Consider the following 27500-nt stretch of genomic DNA (forward strand, 5'->3'; position numbering starts at 1 on the left):
GTAGCACAGGCACTCAGTATAGTGTGGAGGAAGAGCTTGGACACGGGGGATATACCAGATGCGCTGAAAGCAGCAGACATTGCCCCTCTACACAAGGGGAGGGAGCAATGCATTTTTTTATTATTATTATTTTCTACCACAGTCGTGGCCACACATTGACAAAGAATTATAGACCAGTTGCACTAACGTCCCACATAATAAAAAATATTTGAGAGAGTGATTAGGAGTCAGGTCACGAGTTTCATGGAGACCAATGACCTCCAAAACCCAGGCCAACATGGATTTCCAGCTTGAAGATCGTGCCTCTCACAGCTACTTGACCACTACGACAAAATCACTGAGGCATTAGAAGAAAAACAGAATGCTGATGTGGTATACACGGATTTCCCAAAGGCATTCGATAAATGTGACCATGGAGTGATAGCACACAAAATGAGGTCAATGGATATAACTGGTAAAGTAGGACGCTGGAGACTCAGTTTTCTGTTGAACAGAACACAAAGAGTAACAGTCAACCATATAAAATCGAGTCCAAGAGCAGTTAAAAGCTCCGTACCTCAGGATACAGTCCTTGCTTTACTACTGTTCCTTATTCTCATATCAGATATAGACTCAAATGCAAGGCACAGCTTCATGTCATCCTTTGCAGATGACACAAATATCAGCATGAAAATTACCTCTGCTGAAGATATTGAAAACTTCAAGCAGATATTAATAAAGTTTTCGACTGGGCAGCAGAAAATAACATGATGTTTAACAGTGATAAATTCCAGGTACTCAGATGCGGTAAAAATGAGGACCTTAAACATAATACAGGGTACAAAACACAATCAAATTTGCCCATAGTAGGAAAGCAACATGTAAAGGATTTGGGAATAATGATGTCCGACGATCTAACGTTTAGGGAGCATAACCAAGCAAATATTGCGTCAGCCAGAAAAATGATTGGATGGATTACGAGAACTTTCAAATCAAGGGATCCCATCACAATGGTTGTACTCTTCAAGTCACTTGTGTTGTCCCGTCTTGAGTACTGCTCAGTGCTCACTTCCCCCTTCAGAGCAGGAGAGATTGCTGAAATAGAGGGAATATAGAGAACATATACGGCACGCATAGACGCGATAAAACACCTAAATTATTGGGATCGTCTCAAAGCCCTCCAAATGTACTCACTAGAAAGAAGACGAGAGAGATATCAAATAATATACACCTGGAAGATACTGGAGGGCCAGATTCCAAATCTACACAGTAGATTTGTTACCTGACTTATAATACTTATATACTGACTTATAGTTACCTGAATATAATACTTTACAGCCTGCCTGTTTAAATGCCAGGTAGAAGAAATGGCACCATTTTCCACCCCACTCTCTCGGCCTACTAGTGCCGATCGCCAACCCACACAGATGACTGGATCAAGATGGGCATTTCTTACACAATTAATTATTTCCTAACTCCTTTCACAGTGGCTTAGATGCTATTACATCTTAATTACGCAGACACGTTGCTGGCAATATTTAATTAACTTTAATTTACATCTTCAAGATGGTTCACCTGTTCCCAGAATCTTACCTTATTCTCAATCCCACATACAAATGACTAAGGCGATTTACAATGGAAGCTTGAGTGGGGTTATCTTCCTGAGGTTATCTTGAGATGATTTCGGGGCTTTCAGTGTCCCCGCGGCCCGGTCCTCGACAAGGCCTCCACCCCCAGGAAGCAGCCCGTGACAGCTGACTAACACCCAAGTACCTAATTTACTGCTAGGTAACAGGGGCATAGGGTAAAAGAAACTTTGCCCATTGTTTCTCGCCGGCGCCTGGGATCGAACCCAGGACCATAGGATCACAAGTCCCGCGTGCTGTCCGCTCGGCCGACCGGCTCGGGTGGTTATAGCACCTTGACAACCCCAGCAACACCACCAGAGGCTTAGACCAGTGGGCGACCAGTACCGGCTACGGTGGCCCCCTTAGTGACCTCACAAGACTTATCACGCTCCCCGTGTTATATGGACCTTCCCTCCCTGCCCCCACACTCTCCCTTCACCAGCCTCTCCCTCCCTCCCTCACCAACCCAAGACGTTGCCATATATGATGACTCTCACACTTCAGAACTGTACTTACAGCTGTAACGCCGCCGCTGTCCCGACCAGCACTTACCTGAAACGAAAAATATATAGTTGTGATAATGAGGCTATAATTCTCTCTCTCTCTCTCTCTCTCTCTCTCTCTCTCTCTCTCTCTCTCTCTCTCTCTCTCTCTCTCTCTCTCTCTCTCTCCCTCTCTCTCTCTCCCTCTCTCTCTCTCCCTCTCTCTCTCTCTCTCTCTCTCTCTCTCTCTCTCTCTCTCTCTCTCTCTCTCTCTCTCTCTCTCTCTCTCTCTCTCTCTCTCTCTCTGTCCCTCTCTCTCTGTCCCTCTCTCTCTCTCCCTCTCTCTCTCTCCCTCTCTCTCTCTCTCTCTCTCTCTCTCTCTCTCTCTCTCTCTCTCTCTCTCTCTCTCTCTCTCTGCCATACATAATGAGGGTACGGGAGTGGGGCATAGAACATGCCCACTGTCCACTGGGTCAATAAATTCTATGCATTTCCGCATTAACGGTCATGTGTACGGTGGTGGGTTGGTGTGTGCACATAGTGTGAAGACCAGTCATGCTTGTGGTCCCTAGCCGCTGTCTGCCTGTCCCCGGAGCTCATTACCTCCCTGGCGTCCCTACTTCATAATACTTCCCTGTTGTCTAGGGCTTCACCTGGGTAGTTTAGGGCTGTCAGCCCTAACGGTCTCAACATATAGGCAAGACAACAGAATCTGAGAGTGGCGATTAATAACGCCTGAAGGAGCCATGTACGGGGTCTGTGCTCTCTCTCTCTCCTTCCCTCACCCACACTAACCTGCCCACACTCACCCACACTAACCTGCCCACACTCACCCACACTAACCTGTCCACACTCACTCACACTAACCTGTCCACACTCACCCACACTAACCTGTCCACACTCACCCACACTAACCTGCCCACACTCACCCACACTAACCTGTCCACACTCACCCACACTAACCTGCCCACACTCACCCACACTAACCTGTCCACACTCACCCACACTAACCTGCCCACACTCACCCACAGTAACCTGCCCACACTCACCCACACTAACCTGTCCACACTCACCCACACTAACCTGTCCACACTCACCCACACTAACCTGCCCACACTCACCCACACTAACCTGCCCACACTCACCCACACTAACCTGTCCACACTCACCCACACTAGCCTGCCCACACTCACCCACACTAACCTGTCCACACTCCCCCACACTAACCTGTCCACACTCACCCACACTAACCTGCCCACACTCACCCACACTAACCTGCCCACACTCACCCACACTAACCTGCCCACACTCACCCACATTCAGTCGTCCCAGATACAAAGTGTCAACAATTAACAAAGTGTTAATCTTGGCCCAGATTCACGAAGCAGTTACGCAAGCACTTACGAACGTGTACATCTTTCCTCAATCTCTGACGGCTTTGGTTACATTTATTAAACAGTTTACGAGCATGAAAACTTGTCAATCAACTGTTGTTATTGTTATAAACAGCCTCCTGGTGCTTCGGAGCTCATTAACTGCTTAATAATTGTAAACAAAGTCGCCAAAGATCGAGGAAAGATGTACAGGTTCGTAAGTGCTTGCAAGATTCCTTTGGCGGAGTTATCCAAGGATCTCCCCCCCCCTCCCAGCTGTCATACTCACTCCCAACACACAATGTCTATCAACCCAGTTGATTGACAGTTGAGAGGCGGGACCAGAGAGCTAAAGCTCAACCCTCCCACGTACAAATTGGTGAGTACAATAGTGGGAGTTTACCAGGTACTTCCGGGCGAGGAGTGAGCGGCCTGGACTACTAGACTTCCCGAACTCTTCTTAACCAATGTTTTATCTCAAAGTCGCCACATTTGGTAGAAACTGGACCCTGATGGCCAAGGGTTGTACAGATTTGGCCGTGTTGGCCAACCTGGCCCAGTACGCGGGCCAAGCCTCATTATGCGTGGCCGTAGCAACGAGAGATGATTGTCTGTATGATAAAAAGTTGTATTCCCCAATCTACCTTCACTTTGTACTGGTAGCAGACCCAGCAGGATGTCTCTAATCTGATGGGCGGCCGCCCTGCCCTTCCTGGCTCGCTAAGCAGTAACTCGGACCATCCTTATCAGACGAAAGTAACACTTCGGACACCCCTCAACTCTCAGGACCGACCGAAACGTCGTGATAAGGGTTTCAATCATGTTCTGTACATGATTAAAACGTCGATCTGGTCCGAATAGAGACATCGCCACTTTCGTCTGTGTGTGTGTGTACTCACCTATTTGTGCTTGCAGGATCGAGCATTGACTCTTGGATCCCGCCTTTCCAGCCATCGGTTGTTTACAGCAATGACTCCGGTCCTATTTCCCTATCATACCTAGTTTTAAAATTATGAATAGTATTTGCTTCCACAACCTGTTCCTGAAGTGCATTCCATTTTCCCACTACTCTCACGCTAAAAGAAAACTTCCTAACATCTCTGTGACTCATCTGAGTTTCCAGCTTCCACCCATGTCCCCTCGTTCTGTTACTATTCCGTGTGAACATTCGTCTATGTCCACTATGTCAATCCCTCTGAGTATCTTATACGTTCCTATCATGTCCCCCTCTCCCTTCTTCTTTCTAGTGTCGTAAGGCACAGTTCCCTCAGGCGCTCTTCATACCCCATCCCTCGTAGCTCTGGGACGAGTCTCGTTGCAAACCTCTGAACCTTTTCCAGTTTCTATATCTACATTTGAAACTGTGTTTGGAGTCTGGCCGTTGGTCAAGGACGACCCGCTGGTCGAGGATGACCCGCTGGTCGAGGGAGACCCGTTGGTCGAGGGTGACCCGCTGGTCGAGGGTGACCCGCTGGTCGAGGGTGACCCGCTGGTCGAAGATGACCCGCTGGTCGAGGATGACCCGCTGGTCGAGGGTGACCCGCTGGTCGAGGGTGACCCGCTGGTCGAAGATGACCCGCTGGTCGAAGATGACCCGCTGGTCGAAGATGACCCGCTGGTCGAGGGTGACCCGCTGGTCGAAGATGACCCGCTGGTCGAGGGTGACCCGCTGGTCGAGGGTGACCCGCTGGTCGAGGGTGACCCGCTGGTCGAGGGTGACCCGCTGGTCGAGGGTGACCCGCTGGTCGAGGGTGACCCGCTGGTCGGGGGTGACCCGCTGGTCGAAGATGACCCGCTGGTCGAAGATGACACTCTGGTCGAGGGTGACCCGCTGGTCAAGGACGACCCGCTGGTCAAGGACGACCCGCTGGTCGAGGGTAACCCGCTGGTCGAAGATGACCCGCTGGTCGAAGATGACACTGGTCGAGGGTGACCCGCTGGTCAAGGACGACCCGCTGGTCAAGGACGACCCGCTGGTCGAGGGTGACCCGCTGGTCGAGGGTGACCCGCTGGTCGAGGGTGACCACCACACGAGGCACCATAAAGTCCTCAGCTGGAGTAGGAGGCTGATACCATCACCAGGGTCTCGTTAGACCATCATTCTCTCAGCCATAATAAATGGCTAAAACATGACTTGCATTCTTCACATTCTGCGGAGCTTCCACACCCCAGGAGAAATTGGCTTCCACTACACTATAGTAATTGTGAGAAAAACACATTTTCGTACCCACCGAGGATGGGAAAGATCAGAGAGTGAGGAGACATGACAGAGACATTAAATATACCTCAGGAACCTGAGCGGTGAGGAAGGGGGAAATATCTAACAATAGAAGGTACAGTGTAGTGTATATATATTCTAGTATACATAAACACGGGTGTATACATATTGACAGGTGTGCAGTAACATGTGTCCGATGAATTAATATAAAACCTGCTCTACCAGAACTGTCTTCAGGTGACATTGTGTAAATTCCTGGGCCATGTGAGTGAGCGAGTCAGATGTGCCCCTCTTGCTATCACTTCTCTCTTGCTATCACTTCTCTCTTGCTATCACTTCTCTCTTGCTATCACTTCTCTCTTGCTATCACTTCTCTCTTGCTATCACTTCTCTGTTGTTATCACTTCTCTCTTGCTATCACTTCTCTCTTGCTATCACTTCTCTCTTGCTATCACTTCTCTCTTGCTATAACTTCTCTCTTGCTATCACTTCTCTCTTGATATCACTTCTCTCTTGCTATCACTTCTCTCTTGCTATAACTTCTCTCTTGCTATCACTTCTCTCTTGCTATCACTTCTCTCTTGCTATAACTTCTCTCTTGCTATCACTTCTCTCTTGATATCACTTCTCTCTTGCTATCACTTCTCTCTGGATATCACTTCTCTGTTGTGTTCTATACATTAGCCCATCTCGTAGGCCGGTCTGTACGGGCCTAAATGATGCCCTGATGCAATATATCCAATAGAGAATCCAGTTATCGCAGACGAGGAGTCACAATAACGTGGCTGAAACATGTGAACCAAACCATCGACTTGAGAATGGTCCAGGACGGAGCGAAACGTCGTCGTCCCTTCACCTTCTAACGTGTAGTTTGGTCAACATACTACTTATCCTCCCCAGTACAGCGCCTGTGGGTAGCCCCCCTTGGGGCAGATATTTCGGCCCAGTGATATCATTCATTCATAGAGCGGTTGCCAGCTCACTCCTTGTCACCACGCCTTGAGACGCTGTCAAGCCAACAATTAAGATGGGACCGTGCGGTCAAACTGCCTCGTTATGCTTGCCAATTACACCTAGGCCTACTTTGTGAATAATTTCGTATTTCATCGCTACATAAGATCACAAATTGGTGTTTTATTCGCGAACTCAATTGTGAAAGATAAAATTATAGGCCTAGGGTAAATAGGCGTGTGTATTGAGCACCGGATACACACCTGTATGACAGTTACAACACTGGATACACACCTGTATGACAGTTACAACACCGGATACACACCTGTATGACAGTTACAACATCGGATACACACCTGTATGACAGTTACAACACTGGATACACACCTGTATGACAGTTACAACACCGGATACACACCTGTATGACAGTTACAACACTGGATACACACCTGTATGAGTTACAACACTGGATACACACCTGTATGACAGTTACAACACTGGATACACACCTGTATGACAGTTACAACACTGGATACACACCTGTATGACAGTTACAACACTGGATACACACAGTATGAGTTACAACACCAGATACACACCTGTATGACAGTTACAACACTGGATACACACCTGTATGACAGTTACAACACTGGATACACACCAGTATGACAGTTACAACACCGGATACACACCTGTATGAGTTACAACACTGGATACACACCTGTATGATAGTTACAACACTGGATACACACCTGTATGATAGTTACAACACTGGATACACACCCGTATGATAGTTACAACACTGGATACACACCTGTATGATAGTTACAACACTGGATACACACCTGTATGACAGTTACAACACTGGATACACACCTGTATGACAGTTACAACACCAGATACACACCTGTATGACAGTTACAACACCGGATACACACCTGTATGACAGTTACAACACTGGATACACACCTGTATGACAGTTACAACACCAGATACACACCTGTATGACAGTTACAACACCGGATACACACCTGTATGACAGTTACAACACTGGATACACACCTGTATGACAGTTACAACACCAGATACACACCTGTATGACAGTTACAACACTGGATATACACCAGTATGACAGTTACAACACCGGATACACACCAGTATGACAGTTACAACACCAGATACACACCTGTATGACAGTTACAACACTGGATATACACCAGTATGACAGTTACAACACCGGATACACACCTGTATGACAGTTACAACACTGGATATACACCAGTATGACAGTTACAACACCGGATACACACCAGTATGACAGTTACAACACCAGATACACACCTGTATGACAGTTACAACACTGGATATACACCAGTATGACAGTTACAACACCGGATACACACCAGTATGACAATTACAACACTGTATACACACAGTATAACATACAACAAGATCATACACTAACATACAACATACAAGATCACACACTAACATACAAGATCACACACTAACATACAAGATCACACACTAACATACAAGATCACACACTAACATACAACATACAAGATCACACACTAACATACAAGATCACACACTAACATACAAGATCACACACTAACATACAACATACAAGATCACACACTAACATACAAGATCACACACTAACATACAAGATCACACACTAACATACAACATACAAGATCACACACTAACATACAAGATCACACACTAACATACAACATACAAGATCACACACTAACATACAAGATCACACACTAACATACAAGATCACACACTAACATACAAGATCACACACTAACATACAAGATCACACACTAACATACAACAAGATCACCGACTGCAAGATATACAATGTTTACTGCCAGTAACTTGTATCTATGATACAACACCGAGGTCATGCCACGGGATCCAACTTGCGTCCCTGGGCTCCAGCGGCACACACACACACACACACCACCCACTCAACCATGATGTGCTCCAGTGTATCAGTCAACAACCTGACTTTCTGAAGGGCCCCTGAGCCTCTGGCTGGCCAACTTGTTGTTGTTGTTGTTTAAGATTCGCTACTTGGAACAAAAAGTCCCAATCAGCACGGGCTAAGGCGAGCCCGTAGCTGGCCCACTTACGCAGTTGATGAGTATTGGTGACCTTTATGTTAAGAGTCGGTAAGGTTATGTCTGATGTGTTTAACAAATTCCTCGCTGCTGTCAAAACACGGTTGAAATGTTACTTGGTTTGTAACTGTGCATTGTTGTTAGTGTTCCAGTGGTCTGTTGTGGTTGTAACTGTGCAGTGTGTTACCTTGGAGTGTTTCCGGGGCTAAGCGATTGCGGCCCGGTCGTCGGCCACGTTTCCTCGTTGCTGGACTGGTCAACCAGGCTGTTGGATGCGGCTGCTCGCAGCCTGACGTATGAGTCACAGCCTGGTTGATCAGGTATCCTTTCGAGGTGCTTATCCAGTTCTCTCTTGAACACTGTGAGGGGTCTGCCAGTTATGTCTCATATGTGTAGTGGAAGCGTGTTGAACAGTCTCGGGCCTCTGATGTTGATAGTTCCCTCTTGAACACTGTGAGGGGTCGGCCAGTTATGTCCCTTATGTGTAGTGGAAGCGTGTTGAACAGTCTCGGGCCTCTGATGTTGATAGTTCTCTCTTGAACACTGTGAGGGGTCGGCCAGTTATGCCCCTTATGTGTAGTGGAAGCGTGTTGAACAGTCTCGGGCCTCTGATGTTGATAGTTCTCTCTTGAACACTGTGAGGGGTCGGCCAGTTATGCCCCTTACGTGTAGTGGAAGCGTGTTGAACAGTCTCGGGCCTCTGATGTTGATAGAGTTCTCTCTCAGAGTACCTGTTGCACCTTTGCTTTTCAACGGGGGTATTCTGCACATCCTGCCATGCCTTCTGGTTTCATGTAATGTTATTTCTGTGTGCAGGTTTGGGACCAGCCCCTCTACTATTTTCCACGTGTAAATTATTATGTATTTCTCCCGCCTGCGCTCAAGGGAGTACAGATTTAGGCTCTTTAGTCGGCCCCAATAGTTTAGATGTTTTACTGAGTGGATTCTAGCAGTAAAGGATCTCTGCACGCTCTCCAGGTCACTAATTTCTCCAGCTTTGAAAGGGGCTGTCATTGTGCAGCAGTACTCCACTCTAGAGAGCACTAGCGTCTTGAAGAGTATCATCATCGGTATAGCATCTCTAGTGTGAAAAGTTCTTGTTATCCAACCTGTTATTTTTCTTGCAGTTGTGACGGCTACTTTATTGTGTTCTTTAAAGGTAAGGTCTTCCGACATGAGTACACCCAGATCCTTTACATTGTCTTTTCTTTCTATGTTATGATTTGCCTGAGTTTTGTACGTTTTTTGTTTTTATATTTTCATTTTTTCCATAGCGCATGAGCTGGAACTTATCTTCGTTAAACACCATATTATTTTCTGTAGCCCATAGAAAGACCTGATCTACATCTGACTGGAGGTTTGCCGTGTCCTCTATGTTGCCTACTCTCATGAAGATCCTAGTGTCATCTGCAAAGGATGATACAGTGCTATAGATTGTGTTCTTGTCTATGTCCGATGTGAGAACGAGAAAAATACTGGAGCAAGCACAGTACCCTGGGGGACTGAGCACTGGAGCAAGCACAGTACCCTGAGGGACTGAGCTCTTCACGGTTGATGGTCCGAATTTTATTTTGTTGACTATTACACATTGGGTTCTGTTGGTCAGGAACTTGTAGATCCATCTGCCTATTTTTCCGGTAATTCCTTTTGAACGCATTTTGTGTGCAATAACACCATGGTCACAGTTGTCGAAGGCTTTTGCGAAATCTGTGTAAATTGCATCAGCGTTTTGTTTGTCTTCCATAGCATCTAATGCCATATCATAGTGGTCCAGCAACTGCGACAGGCAAGAGCGCCCTGTTCTGAAACCATGTTGTCCGGGGGTATGGAGATGCTGTGATTCCATGTATTTTGTGATCTTACTTCTTAGCACTCTCTCAAAGATTTTTATGATGTGCGATGTTAGTGCTATCGGTCTGTAATTTTTTGCCTCTGCCTTATTTCCTCCTTTATGAAGTGGTGCTATCTCTGCTGTTTTTAGTATGTCAAGGATAACACCAGTATCTATTATCTGTCTCCACACAATGTTAAGGGCCTGCGACAGTGTTTTTTGCAGTTCTTGATGAATATAGAGTTCCAAGAATCCGGGCCTGGTGTAGAGTGCATAGGCATACTGTTTATGGCTTCTTCAAAATCCAGTGGGGATAGGGTGACGTCTGATATATGGTTTGATGTTGGTATCATATCCATGAAAAATTCATTTGGGTTATCAATCTTTAATGTATTTAGTGGCTCGCTGAAAACAGAGTCGTACTGATTCCTCAGAATTTCACTCATTTCTTTGTTGTCATCGGTGAAAGTTCCATCTCCCTTTCGCAGGGGCCCGATACTAGATGTGGTTTTTGATCTTGATTTTGCATAGGAGAAAAAATATTTCGGATTTCTATTTCACTGATGGTGGTGGTGTGGGGGTGATGGAGGCAGTGGTGGGGGTGGTGGAGGCAGTGGTGGGGGTGGTGGAGGCAGTGGTGGGGGAGGCGGTGGTGGGGGAGGCGGTGGTGGGGAGGGTGGAGGCAGTGGTGGGGGGTGGTGGAGGCAGTGGTGGGGGTGGTGGAGGCAGTGATGGGGAGGGTGGAGGCAGTGGTGGGGAGGGTGGAGGCAGTGGTGGGGCGTGGAGGCAGTGGTGGAGAGGGTGGAGGCAATGGTGGGGGTGATGGAGGCAGTGGTGGAGGCAGTGGTGGTGGGGGGGTGATGGAGGCAGTGGTGGGGGGGTGGGTGATGGAGGCAGTGGTGGGGGGGGGGTGATGGAGGCAGTGGTGGGGGGGGGGTGATGGAGGCAGTGGTAGGGGGGAGTGGAGTCATTGGTTTGTTGTGTGTGGGATTTTGAGGTTGTTACCTGGGCCCGAGAAATGAGGTATGTGGAGTGAGGAGCCATTAGTGGGGGGGTGTGTGGGGGGTGGAAATGTCATGAAAAGGAATGGTAGGGGTGCAGGTGTGGGGGAAGGGGGAGAGGGGAAAGCTGGATTAGCGGAATGATAGTGGGGGGAGGGGGGAGAGAAGGGTGGGTGAGGGTGGGGAGAGGAGGGTGGGGGAGCGGGTGGGGGAGGGGGGGGGCACCAGACGTCCATTCACCTACTCCAGCACCAGGCAAGAGAAGTCCATTGGCAAAAACCTGGTAACTGTTGCGATGTTTAGTATGCAGTCAAGGTGTTGTGGGAGGTGGTGGCCGTGCTCACCTATGACTGCCTACTGGGAGCATACCTCCGGACGGTTCTGGGAGTTCTTCTACTCCCCGAGCCCGGCCCGAGGCCAGGCTTGACTTGTTATAACTTGGTCCACCAGGCTGTTGCTGGGAGCGGCCCGCAGGCCCACATACCCACTACAGCCTGGTTGGTCCAGCACTTCTTGCAAGAACCTGTCCAAGTGCCTCTTGAATACATCCACCTTTGTACCGGCAATATTTCTAATGCTTGCTGGGAGGGTGTTGAACAGCTGTGGACCTCTGGTGTTCAGTGTTCTCTGGTTGTGTCTATGGCACCTCTACTCCTCACTGGTTCTAGTCTGCATTTCCTTCCGCACCTTTGGCTCCAGACTGTTGTTATTCTACTGTACAACTCTGGGACCTGGCCCTCCAGTATCTTCCTTGTATATGTTATTGATACCTTTCTCGTCTCCTTTCCAGAAAGAACATTTGGAGAGCTTTGAGACGGTCCCAATAATTGAGGTGTTTTATCGCGTCTATGAGTGCCGTATATGTTCTCTGTATTCCCTCTAATTCAGAGATCTCTCCCGCTCTGAAGGGCGAAGTGAGTACCCAACAGTACTCAAGACGGGACAGCACCAGTAATTTAAATAGTATTACCATTGCTGTGGGATCTCTGGATGTGAACGTTCTCATAATCCATCCTATCATTTTCCTGGCCGCCGCCGCTATATTTGTTCAGTTATGTTCACTAAATGTCAGGTCGCCAGATATCATAATTCCCAGATCTTTTACAAGTTGCTTTCATTGTGTGATTAAGTCTGTGTCCTAAACTCTGTGTTTCGTTCAAGTTCCTCATTTCCACCATACCAAGTACTGTATCTGGAACGTATCTCTTGAGATTATCTTGAGACGATTTCGGGGCTTTAGTGTCCCCGCGGCCCGGTCCTCGACCAGGCCTCCACCCCCAGGAAGCAGCCCGTGACAGCTGACTAACTCCCAGGTACCTATTTACTGCTAGGTAACAGAAGCATTCAGGGTGAAAGAAACTTTGCCCATTTGTTTCTGCCTCGTGCGGGAATCGAACCCGCGCCACAGAATTACGAGTCCTGCGCGCTATCCACCAGGCTACGCTGTTAAACATCCTGTTATTTTCCGTTGTCCAATCGAAGACTATTAATATCGGGTTCGGGATTTTCGGCGTCTTCTACTGATGAAATTTTCATGCTAATTTTTGTATCATCTGTAAAGGATGATACGAAGCTTTGACTAATATTTTTGTCTATATCAGAGAGATAAATGAGAAATAGCAGTGGTGCCAGGACTGTGCCCTGGGGTACAGAGCACTGGTGCAAGGACTGTGCCCTGGGGTACAGAGCAGTGGTGCAAGGACTGTGCCCTGGGGTACAGAGCACTGGTGCAAGGACTGTGCCCTGGGGTACAGAGCACTGGTGCAAGGACTGTGCCCCGGGGTACAGTGCAGTAGTCCAAGGACGGTGCCCTGAGGTACAGAGAAGCGGTGCTAAGACTGTGCCCTAAGGTGTACTCATGTCGGAAGACCTTACCTTTAAAGAACACAATAAAGTAGCCGTCACAACTGCAAGAAAAATGACAGGTTGGATAACAAGAACTTTTCACACTAGAGATGCTATACCGATGATGATACTTTTCAAAACGCTTGTGCTATCAAGAGTGGAGTACTGCTGCACAATGACAGCCCCTTTCAAAGCTGGAGAAATTGCTGACCTAGAGAGCGTGCAGAGATCCTTTACTGCTAGAATCCACTCAGTAAAACATCTAAATTACTGGGACCGACTAAAGAGCCTAAATCTGTACTCCCTTGAGCGCAGGCGGGAGAGATACATAATAATTTACACGTGGAAAATAATTGAGGGGCTGGTCCCAAACCTGCACACAGAAATAACACCACATGAGACCAGAAGACATGGCAGGATGTGCAGAATACCCCCGTTGAAAAGCAGAGGTGCAACAGGTACTCTGAGAGAGAACTCTATCAACATCAGAGGCCCGAGACTGTTCAACACGCTTCCACTACACATAAGGGGCATAACTGGCAAACCCCTCACAGTGTTCAAGAGAGAACTGGATAAGCTCCTCCAAAGGATACCTGATCAACCAGGCTGTGACTCATACGTCAGGCTGCGAGCAGCCGCGTCTAACAGCCTGGTTGATCAGTCCAGCAACCAGGAGGCCTGGTCGACGACCGGGCCGCGGGGACACTAAGCCCCGGAAGCACCTCAAGGTAAGGTAAGGTACAGAGCGGTGGCGCAAAGACTGTGCCCTGAGGTACAGAGCTTTTCACTGCACTTGGGCTTAATATTACTAGACTGGCCGTCACTCTCTACATTTTCTTTGACAGAAAATAAAAATCCAACGCCGCACTTTATCAGTTATTCCTACTGATCTCTGTTTATGGGCTATCACTCCATGGTCACATTTGTCGAAGGCCTTTGTAAAATCTGTGTATACAACTTCTCACTTTTGTTTTTCTTCTCATGCTTCTGTGATTTTGTCATAGTGGTTGAGTAATTGCGAAAGGTGGTGGTGTGGGTGTATGGGGGTGTGGGTGTATGGGGTGTGGGTGTATGGGGTGTGGGTGTATGGGGTGTGGGTGTATGGGGGTGTGGGTGTATGGGGGTGTGGGTGTATGGGGTGTGGGTGTATGGGGTGTGGGTGTATGGGGGTGTGGGTGTATGGGGGTGTGGGTGTATGGGGGTGTGGGTGTATGGGGTGGTGTGGGTGTATGGGGGTGTATGTGTATGGGGTGTGGGTGTATGGGGGTGTGGGTGTATGGAGTGTGGGTGTATGGGGTGTGGGTGTATGGGGGTGTGGGTGTATGGGGGTGTGGGTGTATGGGGGTGTGGGTGTATGGGGTGTGGGTGTATGGGGGTGTGGGTGTATGGGGGTGTGGGTGTATGGGGTGTGGGGGTGTGGGTGTATGGGGTGTGGGTGTATGGGGGTGTGGGTGTATGGGGTGTGGGTGTATGGGGGTGTGGGTGTATGGGGGTGTGGGTGTATGGGGGTGTGGGTGTATGGGGGTGTGGGTGTATGGGGTGTGGGTGTATGGGGTGGTGCGGGTGTATGGGGTGTGGGTGTATTGAGTGTGGGTGTATTTGGTGTGTGTGTATGGGGTGCGAGTGTATGGGGTGCGAGTGTATGGGGTGCGGGTGTATGGGGTGCGGGTGTATGGGGTGGTGTGGGTGTATGGGGTGTGGGTGTATGGGGTGTGGGTGTATGGGGGTGTGGGTGTATGGGGGTGTGGGTGTATGCGGGTGTGGGTGTATGAGGTGTGGGTGTATGGAGTGTGGGTATATGGGGTGGTGTGGGGGTGTGGGTGTATGGGGGTGTGGGTGTATGGGGTGTGGGTGTATGGGGGGTGTGGGTGTATGGGGGTGTGGGTGTTTGGGGGTGTGGGTGTATGGGGGTGTAGGTGTATGGGGGTGTGGGTGTATGAGGTGTGGGTGTATGGAGTGTGGGTATATGGGGTGGTGTGGGTGTATGGGGTGTGGGTGTATGGGGTGCAGGTGTATGGGGGTGAGGGTGTATGGGGTGTGGGTGTATGGGGTGTGGGTGTATGAGGTGAGGGTGTGGGTGTATGGGGTGTGGGTGTATGGGGTGTGGGTGTATGGGGTGTGGGTGTATGGGGTGTGGGTGTATGGGGTGTGGGTGTATGGGGTGCGAGTGTATGGGGTGTGGGTGTATGGGGTGTGGGTGTATGGGGTGCAGGTGTATGGGGGTGAGGGTGTATAGGGTGTGGGTGTATGGGGTGTGGGTGTATGAGGTGTGGGTGAATGAGGGTGTGGGTGTATGGGATGTGGGTGTATGACGTGGTGTGGGTGTATGGGGTGTGGGTGTATGGGGTGCGAGTGTATGGGGTGTGGGTGTATGGGGTGTAGGTGTATGGGGTGCAGGTGTATGGGGGTGAGGGTGTATGGGGTGTGGGTGTATGGGGTGTGGGTGTATGAGGTGTGGGTGAATGAGGGTGTGGGTGTATGGGGTGTGGGTGTATGGGGTGGTGTGGGTGTATGGGGTGCGAGTGAATGGGGTGTGGGTGTATGGGGTGTGGGTGTATGGGGTGCAGGTGTATGGGGGTGAGGGTGTATGGGGTGTGGGTGTATGGGGTGTGGGTGTATGGGGTGGTGTGGGTGTATGGGGTGGTGTGGGTGTATGGGGTGTGGATGTATGGGGTGTGGGTGTATGGGGTGCGAGTGTATGGGGTGTGGGTGTATGGGGTGCGGGTGTATGGGGTGCGGGTGTATGGGGTGTGGGTGTATGGGATGCAGGTGTATGGGGTGGTGTGGGTGTATGGGGTGGTGTGGGTGTATGGGGGTGCGGGTGTATGGGTTGCGGGTGTATGGGGTGCGGGTGTATGGGGTGCGGGTGTATGGGGTGAGGGTGTATGGGGTGCGGGTGTATGGGGTGCGGGTGTATGGGGTGCGGGTGTATGGGGTGCGGGTGTATGGGGTGAGGGTGTATGGGGTGCGGGTGTATGGGGTGCGGGTGTATGGGGTGCGGGTGTATGGGGTGCGGGTGTATGGGGTGAGGGTGTATGGGGTGCGGGTGTATGGGGTGCGGGTGTATGGGGTGCGGGTGTATGGGGTGCGGGTGTATGGGGTGCGGGTGTATGGGGTGCGGGTGTATGGGGTGCGGGTGTATGGGGTGCGGGTGTATGGGGTGCGGGTGTATGGGGTGCGGGTGTATGGGGTGCGGGTGTATGGGGTGCGGGTGTATGGGGTGCGGGGGTGGTGTAGGCTAGGACGTTGCACCCACCAGTGAGGCGGGAAGGTCTTGGAGGGGGCGCACCTCCGCCGGGTAACGGACGGCCTGGCCACCACGTCACGCACTTTGGGTGAACTCCATCACCACTATCGTCGCCTGCAGCTGCTGCTCGGCTCTGTAACGCTGCCTGCAGCTGCTGGTCGGCTCTGTAACGCCGCCTGCAGCTGCTGGTCGGCTCTGTAACGCTGTCTGCAGCTGCTGCTCGGCTCTATAACGCTGCCTACAGCTGCTGCTCTGCTCTGTAACGCCGCCTGCAGCTGCTGGTCGGCTCTGTAACGCCGCCTGCAGCTGCTGGTCGGCTCTGTAACGCCGCCTGCAGCTGCTGGTCGGCTCTGTAACGCCGCCTGCAGCTGCTGGGCTTGATATCCTTTGGAGGTGCTTATTCAGTTCTCTCTTGAACACTGTGAGGGGTCGGCCAGTTATGCCCCTTATGTGTAGTGGAAGCGTGTTGAACAGTCTCGGGCCTCTGATGTTGATAGTTCTCTCTTGAACACTGTCAGGGGTCGACCAGTTATGTCCCTTATGTGTAGTGGAAGCGTGTTGAACAGTCTCGGGCCTCTGGTGTTGATAGTTCTCTCTTGAACACTGTGAGGGGTCGGCCAGTTATGCCCCTTATGTGTAGCGGAAGCGTGTTGAACAGTCTCGGGCCTCTGATGTTGATAGTTCTCTCTTGAACACTGTGAGGGGTCGGCCAGTTATGTCCCTTATGGGTAGTGGAAGCGTGTTGAACAGTCTCGGGCCTCTGATGTTGATAGAGTGTTATGATCTCAGCCTGCAGGAGAAACGAGTCTCCCTTCTTGAGAGTTATTCAGCAAGCCTGACCTAACTAGAAGGTCTAGCAAATATTGAGGTGATAACCCATGTGAAAAATGGTATGGTGGATTCAATGAACAATTTAAGATTATGGGCAATGAAGAAGAAAACAGATAAATGACTGGCTAGGAGATGTGGACATTTTGCTGGAGGCGTGAGGCTCGCTTCCGGAGGACCTTGACCTCACTTGAGTGCCAGACATCGCAGGGGGAAGCCGCGCTCCGTTGAGCTCCCGTCAGAAGGGAACCCCTAGTGATATATCTCGAAGAGAAGAGAAGTGTGCGGACGTACCAGCTGTGGAATCGAGCTGGGAACGTTGTGGTCTCAAGTCCTGGTCGACGAGCAGATATTAAATCGCCCAGAAGCATTATTGTGGGCTGTGTGGAGCGCCCTGACCAGACGCCGTCAGAGGGAAAGCGCCCTCGATCAGTTAATCTGTGGTAAGCACGATATACGCCAGTTCATAGTGATTGCATTGTAGTTGGTCGTGTGCCCAGCGACAGTAGCGATGTTTATTTATAAGTTAGACATGTTTTAATAAGGCAGAAAGCCTGAAATAAGAGAGTGGAGAGGGAGGAACACGGAGCGACGTCCGTCCCCTCTGAGCGCTGGCGGACGACTGAGGGAGCCTGGCTCTGGATGGAGGAAGACCCTCCCAGCGAGTGAGGACCGCCGCCAGGCGAGGTGGAGTATGGACCCGCCCAAAACGGGGGAGTCCACTCTCACTGTATGTAGAGGACAGATAGAGGTTTGAGGCAAGCATATTGTGTGGTTATTTTTGTTTATGTGTTAAAGGGGAACATTTTATTGGAACGTCGATGGGTTGCAGGTTTGTCCTTTGGGGAAGAAGTTGCTGAGAACTTCGAAGCCAGCAGATGAAGTAGCTGATGAGACTCCAAGGTAGTGGAGCAGAGGACCTCGAGCTGTGAGGAGAAGCAGCAGTGAAGAGGAGTGTCACGTGCTTCTGTAGAGGTGGAGAAGCACCACAGTTGCTCGGGGAAACTTCATGGTGTGGCAGCCAAGGAGCTGTGGAGGAACCCAGCAGAAGTAGTAGAGCACCATAGTTGCTCAGGGAAACTTCATGATAGCAGCCTGGAGGAGCTGCAGAGGATCCTGGTAGTGAAGCCCGGAAGAACCTAAGGATATTAGGGTTGTGAACTTCCAGAGGTGGAAGGGGAAGTTCTGGTGGATTACTAGTAGGGAGTTGATAGTGTTTGGTTGTCATTAGCGTGCAAGACGCAGTGAGAGGTGAGTGACTGTTGGCATTCTTATGTCAAGGAGTTTTTATACTGAAGTATCAATGAACATTTATACTGGTATATGTTATTGCATTCAAATGCTGATTTTCTATATATACATTATCTTGCTGATAGTGCAACAGTGTATGTAGGCTTGACCAACTTGAGGAGGTTAATGGTATCAGGTGGCGAACCAGGAGATAGGATACCCCTTGATAAGCTGATAATAGAGTTCTGATGGTGTTGGAGTGCAACCTGATTGTGATATTATAGAGTATAGGATTCATTATTATTATATGTGTGTATGTATCGTGTATGTGCTTTGTCAAGTAAATGTGTCACAATTTGCTGGTGTTTGCCCTTGTCCTAGTGAGGCTTCCCAGGAGGTAGTAAAGAAGGAGAGAGAAAGAACCAAGAACCACTGCTGTGGACAGGGTAGGAGGTAATACTAGTAAGTCATAGGGGATTGAGGAGATCATATCTTATCTAAGGAGAGAGTGGGGAGTCACAGCGGCTCGAGTGGGTGTGTGCACGTGACAACGAGGCTAAGTGTTGGAGCCGCATCCCCTAAACGTGTGACGTTGAGCCCCTCTCCAAGAGCCAGAAGCGCCTAGTGTGATCTCCTAGTGAAGTATAAGCACTCTACCGAGTTGTGGGTTGGGTTGTCCGTAGAGAAGGATCAACGACGACAACACCAACCAACCCACAGTCTATAATAAATTGGGGGCCTGTCCGGGAGAGTGAACTGACACACCCACACCCTGTCCAAGAGTGGATTTGTACACCCTTGCTGAGATAAACTGTGTGAACGCAAGTGTATACTCTCTCGCTTGGGAAGACTCACAGGACAAGATGGATAAGGTGCAAGCGTTTGTGGAGTCAGGCAAGCCTGAGGACTTAGAAGGTTGCACGAGGGATCATTTGAAACAAATAGCAGAAAAATGTGGCATCAGGTTGAAAGCATCTAAAGTAGCTGGGATGAAGGAGGAGATCCTGAGGCAGTTGAGAGCCAGAAGTGAAGCGGCAGAACAAGGAGCCCAGAAAGGAGCTGAAAGTGGAAAGGAGGATGATGGGCAGGATGAAGTGAGATCCCAGGGATCGAGTAGGAGCAGCAAGAGTAGCCGCAGTAGCAGGAGTAGCCGAAATAGGAGCTTGGAGAGATTCCAGTTAGAGCTCCAGATGCAGCGTGAGGAGAGACAGTTCCAGCTGGAAAAGATGAAATTAGAACTCCAGATGAAAAATGAAGCCGAGAAGGAAAAAGAGAAAACCAGGCTGGAAGTAGAAAAAGAGAAAACCAGGCTGGAAGTAGAAAAAGAGAAAACCAGGTTGGAAGTAGAAAAAGAGAAAACCAGGTTGGAAGTAGAAAAAGAGAAAACCAGAGTAAGAGAACTGGAGTTGGAACAAGAAAAAGAAAAAGCCCAGGTCGAAAAAGAAAAAGCCCAGGTCGAAAAAGAAAAAGAGAGAACAAAACAAATGCAGATAGAAGCGAATAGAACCTTGGCTGAGCAAAGGATTGAACATGGGTTGCCAGAGAGCACCACCCAGGTATCACACCCACCAGATGTTAGGGTTAGGGAGAAGGACATTCCCTTGTTTGTTCCCGAAGAGGCAGAGAGCTTCTTCGAGCATTTTGAGAAAGTAGCCAGTATCAAGGAGTGGCCACAGGAGGAATGGGCCCAGCTGGTCCAGTTAAGATTGACTGGTGCAGCCAGGGAGGCATACACCCAATTGACACTGGAAGAGTGCCAGGATTATGCCACGGTGAAGAGCAGCATATTGCGTTCGTTTCAGTTAACCCCAGAAGCTTATAGGAAGCGCTTCAGAGAAATGATCAAAGTTGGAGCATGTACGTTTGCTGAGACAGCAAGAGATCTGGAAAGACGATTCCAGAAGTGGATTGAGGCTGCTGGAGTTGGATCTTACGCTGACCTGAAGCAACTGATGGTCATGGAGAAGTTCTTGGAGATGATGCATCCTGAAACAAAGTTCAAGATCCAAGAAGCAGGGATAATGGAGGTGAAAGATGCCGCAGATAGGGCGGATATGATTACCGAAGCATACAAGAGCTTGAGGGAGAACAGAGTGAGAAGCGAGGTGAGACGCAGCAATGGCAGATCCAATGGAGTCTGGGGAGGAAGAAATTATGAAAGACCCAGAAGAGTCTGGGGTGAGAAAAATTTTGATAAATGGGCAGATAAAAGTAAGTACCCTAAAGCTCAGAAGAGTAGGTCGCGCACTTCATCTGAAAGTGAAGATGGAGGAGCCAAACGAGAAACTATTCGTGATCCAGGGAATCAAGAGTCCAGTAAAGCCCCACAGAGTGCAGGTAGTGTACCAGGCTCGAGGAACTCTCATGTGAGTGGACAAAGTCAGAGCCGCCTTGGTACGTATAGGAGAGATTTCTCCCAGATGAGATGTTACAATTGTAACGGATTAGGTCACGTGATGCGAGATTGTAGACAGGGCAAGAGAGTTGTGACCCTGGCCATGTGTGACCCCGGAAGTAAATATACTAATGTGTTCCGAGACAAACCACAGAGAGCGAACTTAGTGAACGAGAGGTATAGGCCGTTCATGAGCAAAGGTTGGATCAGTGTAAGAGGCCAACCTGAGGTAGAAGTTGGTATCTTAAGAGATACCGGAGCTAATCAGAGCTTGATTGTGAGAAGCCTGATTGGGAATGATCGACGATTAGCTGGCAGGAGTAAGATGAAAGTATATGGGTTATTGTCGGAGAGTGACATGCCCGTAGGTGCTGTCCAGCTAAGGTCGGAATATGTGTCGGCGGAGGTGATGTTGGGAGTGTGCCCCGACATACCTGTTCCAGGAGTCCAAGTGATCCTGGGGAATGACTTGTGTGGGACAAAGGTGTTGCCGAGAGTCGTAGCGGAGACTGTGCCAGAGGAGTGCCCAGAAGGCCATGGCACGGGTGGGACACCTGAGAGTGTGAACCTGACTGCCATCCGAGGAGATGAGTCAGGAGACCGCCAAGCCATTGAAAACCCTGTCTCGGTAGTGATGAAGGCAGAGGTGGCCGACAAGGAAGACGCTGGAGAAGATGATACAGTGTCGATTCAGCCGGTGGAAGATATCGACGTAGATATAGCGTGGCTGTTTGACGAAGGGCCAGCCCAGGCAAATGAAGTCTCGGTGAGGTCGAAAGTGAGGATGGCCCAGCCGAAGAAGAATCATGTGAAGAGAGCGGACCTGAGTAGAGCCCAGACTGCTGAAATTAAGAGTCGGAAGGTGAATGCAACTGTGCTGGGTAGGAATGAGGAAAGATGTGGACATACTGAGGACGGGAGTAGAGCGTCACGTTGTCCACGAGCACAGAGGCATAGGGATAGTGGAATTAAGTTGTTTGAGATGTCAAGAGTTGACATGTTCCACAGGAAACGTGAAGAAGAGATAGTGAAGAAGAGTAATAGCCGAGAAAATGAAAGGAGAAGAGACAGTATGTGTGGAGAGATGCTTACGAGCACTCTGGGAGAGGCAAGGCGACGTGTACGGTCGAGTGCTGTTGGATGTAATACAGTTCCCGAAGAAACTTTTAGGGATCGAAGAAGAGTTGAAGAAGAAGAAATGGAGTGGTATAGAGGTGAGAAGTGTGGGAAGAGGATGATGATACAAGCATGGAGGAATAGAAGAAAGCCGAGGACTCGATGGAGGTCAAACAAGACGATGTCTTGGACAAATGAGGAGACGAAAGGGAGGATAGTTGGTGAAGACGAGGGAGTGACGTATGATGACAGGAGACGAAAGTATAACGGCAGTAGATGGAAGTGTGAAGACGACAGAGGAGGTACAGACAGTAGATGTCTGACTCTGGACGTGAAGAGAAGAAGACGAGGAAACGGAGGGTGGAGACAATAAGTAAAGTGGACCGATGGAGTGCAGGCGTCCAGGGAGGACAGCCTAGCCAAGAGGTGCCAGAGAGGTCAGATTATTTGTGAGAAGAACATGTTCCTGGAGAGTTGTGAGCCGGATGTTGCAAGGTGCAACGAACTAATTGTAGACTCCTAAGAGAGTATGTGGGGTGAAGAACGAGACAGTGTGGTGGCGGATGTATTATCCCGAGCCTAGCCACTAGAATAACTCTCAAAAATAAGGGGAGGGGAGTGTTATGATCTCAGCCTGCAGGAGAAACGAGTCTCCCTTCTTGAGAGTTATTCAGCAAGCCTGACCTAACTAGAAGGTCTAGCAAATATTGAGGTGATAACCCATGTGAAAAATGGTATGGTGGATTCAATGAACAATTTAAGATTATGGGCAATGAAGAAGAAAACAGATAAATGACTGGCTAGGAGATGTGGACATTTTGCTGGAGGCGTGAGGCTCGCTTCCGGAGGACCTTGACCTCACTTGAGTGCCAGACATCGCAGGGGGAAGCCGCGCTCCGTTGAGCTCCCGTCAGAAGGGAACCCCTAGTGATATATCTCGAAGAGAAGAGAAGTGTGCGGACGTACCAGCTGTGGAATCGAGCTGGGAACGTTGTGGTCTCAAGTCCTGGTCGACGAGCAGATATTAAATCGCCCAGAAGCATTATTGTGGGCTGTGTGGAGCGCCCTGACCAGACGCCGTCAGAGGGAAAGCGCCCTCGATCAGTTAATCTGTGGTAAGCACGATATACGCCAGTTCATAGTGATTGCATTGTAGTTGGTCGTGTGCCCAGCGACAGTAGCGATGTTTATTTATAAGTTAGACATGTTTTAATAAGGCAGAAAGCCTGAAATAAGAGAGTGGAGAGGGAGGAACACGGAGCGACGTCCGTCCCCTCTGAGCGCTGGCGGACGACTGAGGGAGCCTGGCTCCGGATGGAGGAAGACCCTCCCAGCGAGTGAGGACCGCCGCCAGGCGAGGTGGAGTATGGACCCGCCCAAAACGGGGGAGTCCACTCTCACTGTATGTAGAGGACAGATAGAGGTTTGAGGCAAGCATATTGTGTGGTTATTTTTGTTTATGTGTTAAAGGGGAACATTTTATTGGAACGTCGATGGGTTGCAGGTTTGTCTTTGGGGAAGAAGTTGCTGAGAACTTCGAAGCCAGCAGATGAAGTAGCTGATGAGACTCCAAGGTAGTGGAGCAGAGGACCTCGAGCTGTGAGGAGAAGCAGCAGTGAAGAGGAGTGTCACGTGCTTCTGTAGAGGTGGAGAAGCACCACAGTTGCTCGGGGAAACTTCATGGTGTGGCAGCCAAGGAGCTGTGGAGGAACCCAGCAGAAGTAGTAGAGCACCATAGTTGCTCAGGGAAACTTCATGATAGCAGCCTGGAGGAGCTGCAGAGGATCCTGGTAGTGAAGCCCGGAAGAACCTAAGGATATTAGGGTTGTGAACTTCCAGAGGTGGAAGGGGAAGTTCTGGTGGATTACTAGTAGGGAGTTGATAGTGTTTGGTTGTCATTAGCGTGCAAGACGCAGTGAGAGGTGAGTGACTGTTGGCATTCTTATGTCAAGGAGTTTTTATACTGAAGTATCAATGAACATTTATACTGGTATATGTTATTGCATTCAAATGCTGATTTTCTATATATACATTATCTTGCTGATAGTGCAACAGTGTATGTAGGCTTGACCAACTTGAGGAGGTTAATGGTATCAGGTGGCGAACCAGGAGATAGGATACCCCTTGATAAGCTGATAATAGAGTTCTGATGGTGTTGGAGTGCAACCTGATTGTGATATTATAGAGTATAGGATTCATTATTATTATATGTGTGTATGTATCGTGTATGTGCTTTGTCAAGTAAATGTGTCACAATTTGCTGGTGTTTGCCCTTGTCCTAGTGAGGCTTCCCAGGAGGTAGTAAAGAAGGAGAGAGAAAGAACCAAGAACCACTGCTGTGGACAGGGTAGGAGGTAATACTAGTAAGTCATAGGGGATTGAGATCATATCTTATCTAAGGAGAGAGTGGGGAGTCACAGCGGCTCGAGTGGGTGTGTGCACGTGACAACGAGGCTAAGTGTTGGAGCCGCATCCCCTAAACGTGTGACGTTGAGCCCCTCTCCAAGAGCCAGAAGCGCCTAGTGTGATCTCCTAGTGAAGTATAAGCACTCTACCGAGTTGTGGGTTGGGTTGTCCGTAGAGAAGGATCAACGACGACAACACCAACCAACCCACAGTCTATAATAAGTTCTCTCTCAGAGTACCTGTTGGACCTCTGCTCTTCAACGGGGGTATTCTGCACATCCTGCCATGCCTCCTGGTCTCATGTGGTGTTATTTCTGTGTGCAGGTTTGGGACCAGCCCCGCTAATACTTTCCACGTGTAAATTATTATGTATCTCTCCCGCCTGCGCTCAAGAGAATAGTGAATTACAAATTTTAATCGGTGTTTAATAATTAAAAACATTTGTTATTGAGTGGACTCTAGGAGTAAAGGCTCTTTGCACTCTCTAAAGGTTAACAATTTTTACTGACAAACTATTATTTTATAGTTTATAATTTGATAGAATAACCTGATCAAAGAAAAGAAAATAATTTATTAAATAAATAATAAATAAATTTTTTTTTTTATTGGTTTCTAACCAATAAAAATGGGTAGTTGGTAATTGTTTTTGATATGCCTAGTTGTAATGGGGCTGATTGTGGTGGGAGTGTTGAGGACTGGTAATGGGCGAGGCAGTTTTTTTTTCTACCACAGACGTGGCCAGACATTTACACTGCTAACCAGCATATATACATTTTCTTCTGTCCTCCATGGACAGGGTTAGAGATGTGTTAAACATATAGTTCAGGGGGTTTATTGAACAATCAGCCACAGAAGGTGATTCGGTGCTTTTAAAATGCTAAGCTAACCTACATACGTAAATACATAGATACACAGACTTACGTATGCCCTACATAAAGTGTTCGATGTGTCTTTTACATAGTGTCATTAATGTGCATTTACAAAGGTGAAATGTAATTCTGATCAGCTTCCATATATACTTTATACACATGCATATACATACACACACACATATATATACGTACATATACATACACACACACACACATGCATTCACATACATTTGTCTCTTTTACTCTGACAGGGTGAGATAGCTGATAGAGAATCTAGTGTGCAATTAAGCACTTAATCACTGAAGGTGATGAAGGTGCTTTTACAAGCTCAGGTTATATAGTTACATCACATACATACATTGTATAATTGATACATTACATGGTTAATCTTGGGTACAAGTCCAATATATCATCAAGTGTTCCAGTACTCATATAGTAATTACACAGTTCAGCATACCTTAGCCCAGGAGGGCGAAAGTCAGTCAGTATGGGCTGGCCGTCGTTGGGCCGTCGACCAACCAGGAGGCCTGGTCGACGACCGGGCCGCGGGGACACTAAGACCCGGAAGCACCTCAAGGTATAGGACATTCTACAATATAATGAGGCAGTAATAGGCCCACACTTAATGGCTCTACTGAAGGTACACGATGACTTGTGGTAATTAATTAGTAAGATGAACAGTGGTGATGATATTGGTGATGAGGAGGGTGACAGCCAGTGATGAACACGTTCAGCGTCACACAGCCAGTGATGAACACGTTCAGCGTCACACAGCCAGTGATGAACACGTTCAGCGTCACACAGCCAGTGATGAACACGTTCAGCGTCACACAGCCAGTGATGAACACGTTCAGCGTCACACAGCCACTGAGGAACACGTTCAGCGTCACACAGCCAGTGATGAACACGTTCAGCGTCACACAGCCACTGAGGAACACGTTCAGCGTCACACAGCCAGTGATGAACACGTTCAGCGTCTCACAGCCACTGAGGAACACGTTCAGCGTCACACAGCCAGTGATGAACACGTTCAGCGTCACACAGCCACTGAGGAACACGTTCAGCGTCACACAGCCAGTGATAAACACGTTCAGCGTCACACAGCCACTGAGGAACACGTTCAGCGTCACACAGCCAGTGATGAACACGTTCAGCGTCACACAGCCACTGAGGAACACGTTCAGCGTCACACAGCCAGTGATGAACACGTTCAGCGTCTCACAGCCACTGAGGAACACGTTCAGCGTCACACAGCCAGTGATGAACACGTTCAGCGTCACACAGCCACTGAGGAACACGTTCAGCGTCACACAGCCAGTGATGAACACGTTCAGCGTCACACAGCCACTGAGGAACACGTTCAGCGTCACACAGCCAGTGATGAACACGTTCAGCGTCTCACAGCCACTGAGGAACACGTTCAGCGTCACACAGCCAGTGATGAACACGTTCAGCGTCACACAGCCACTGAGGAACACGTTCAGCGTCACACAGCCAGTGATGAACACGTTCAGAGTCACACAGCCACTGATGAACACGTTCAGCGTCACACAGCCAGTGATGAACACACCGTGTTCAGAGTCACACTCCCAGTGAACACACGGAACAAGCCAATTAAAGCTGCCGGTTAAGGCTACAGTCTTGACTGACTGTTCCTCTCTTCTTTCTTACCCCCAAACGACTTCTTCCACTTTCCTCCAATTATCCAATTATCCATTTTTTTCAGCGTTTCATCACAATTATTATGTCTGTCACGCTTCTCTACATTTTTATACACAGGAGCTGACGACTGCTGACTCCTGTTAGCAGCTGGCTGACAGCTTTCCCTTCCCATAGCTCATGGTAAGCCACGGCGAGCCGGACACCTGACCCCGGGCACTACCGGTTAGTCAGTGGGTCGTCCGGAGTGTGAAGGTGTTGGTGGATGTCTGGGAGACTAGGTGTCCTTACCTTGAGGTTACCT

General features: G+C 49.0%; 2 protein-coding genes across 4 annotated transcripts in view; one reads left to right on the forward strand and one right to left on the reverse strand.

The window, feature by feature from the left end:
- The window catches only part of LOC123763141 (leucine zipper putative tumor suppressor 3), a 281718-nt gene that overhangs the window by 203511 nt on the left and 50707 nt on the right, over positions 1-27500 (reverse strand). The window lies entirely within an intron of this gene.
- On the forward strand, positions 26236-27168 carry LOC138351420 (mucin-22-like). Its single transcript, XM_069303242.1, has one exon. It carries the CDS (start codon positions 26236-26238, stop codon positions 27166-27168), a length of 933 nt encoding a protein of 310 aa, XP_069159343.1.

The sequence above is a fragment of the Procambarus clarkii genome, chromosome 49 (assembly GCF_040958095.1).
Source record: "Procambarus clarkii isolate CNS0578487 chromosome 49, FALCON_Pclarkii_2.0, whole genome shotgun sequence".
Lineage (NCBI taxonomy): Eukaryota > Metazoa > Arthropoda > Malacostraca > Decapoda > Cambaridae > Procambarus > Procambarus clarkii.

What these genes read in the sequence shown, in the direction of transcription:
- LOC138351420 (XM_069303242.1), top strand. Translation starts at nt 26,236, where the DNA reads ATGAGGAGGGTGACAGCCAGTGATGAACACGTTCAGCGTCACACAGCC.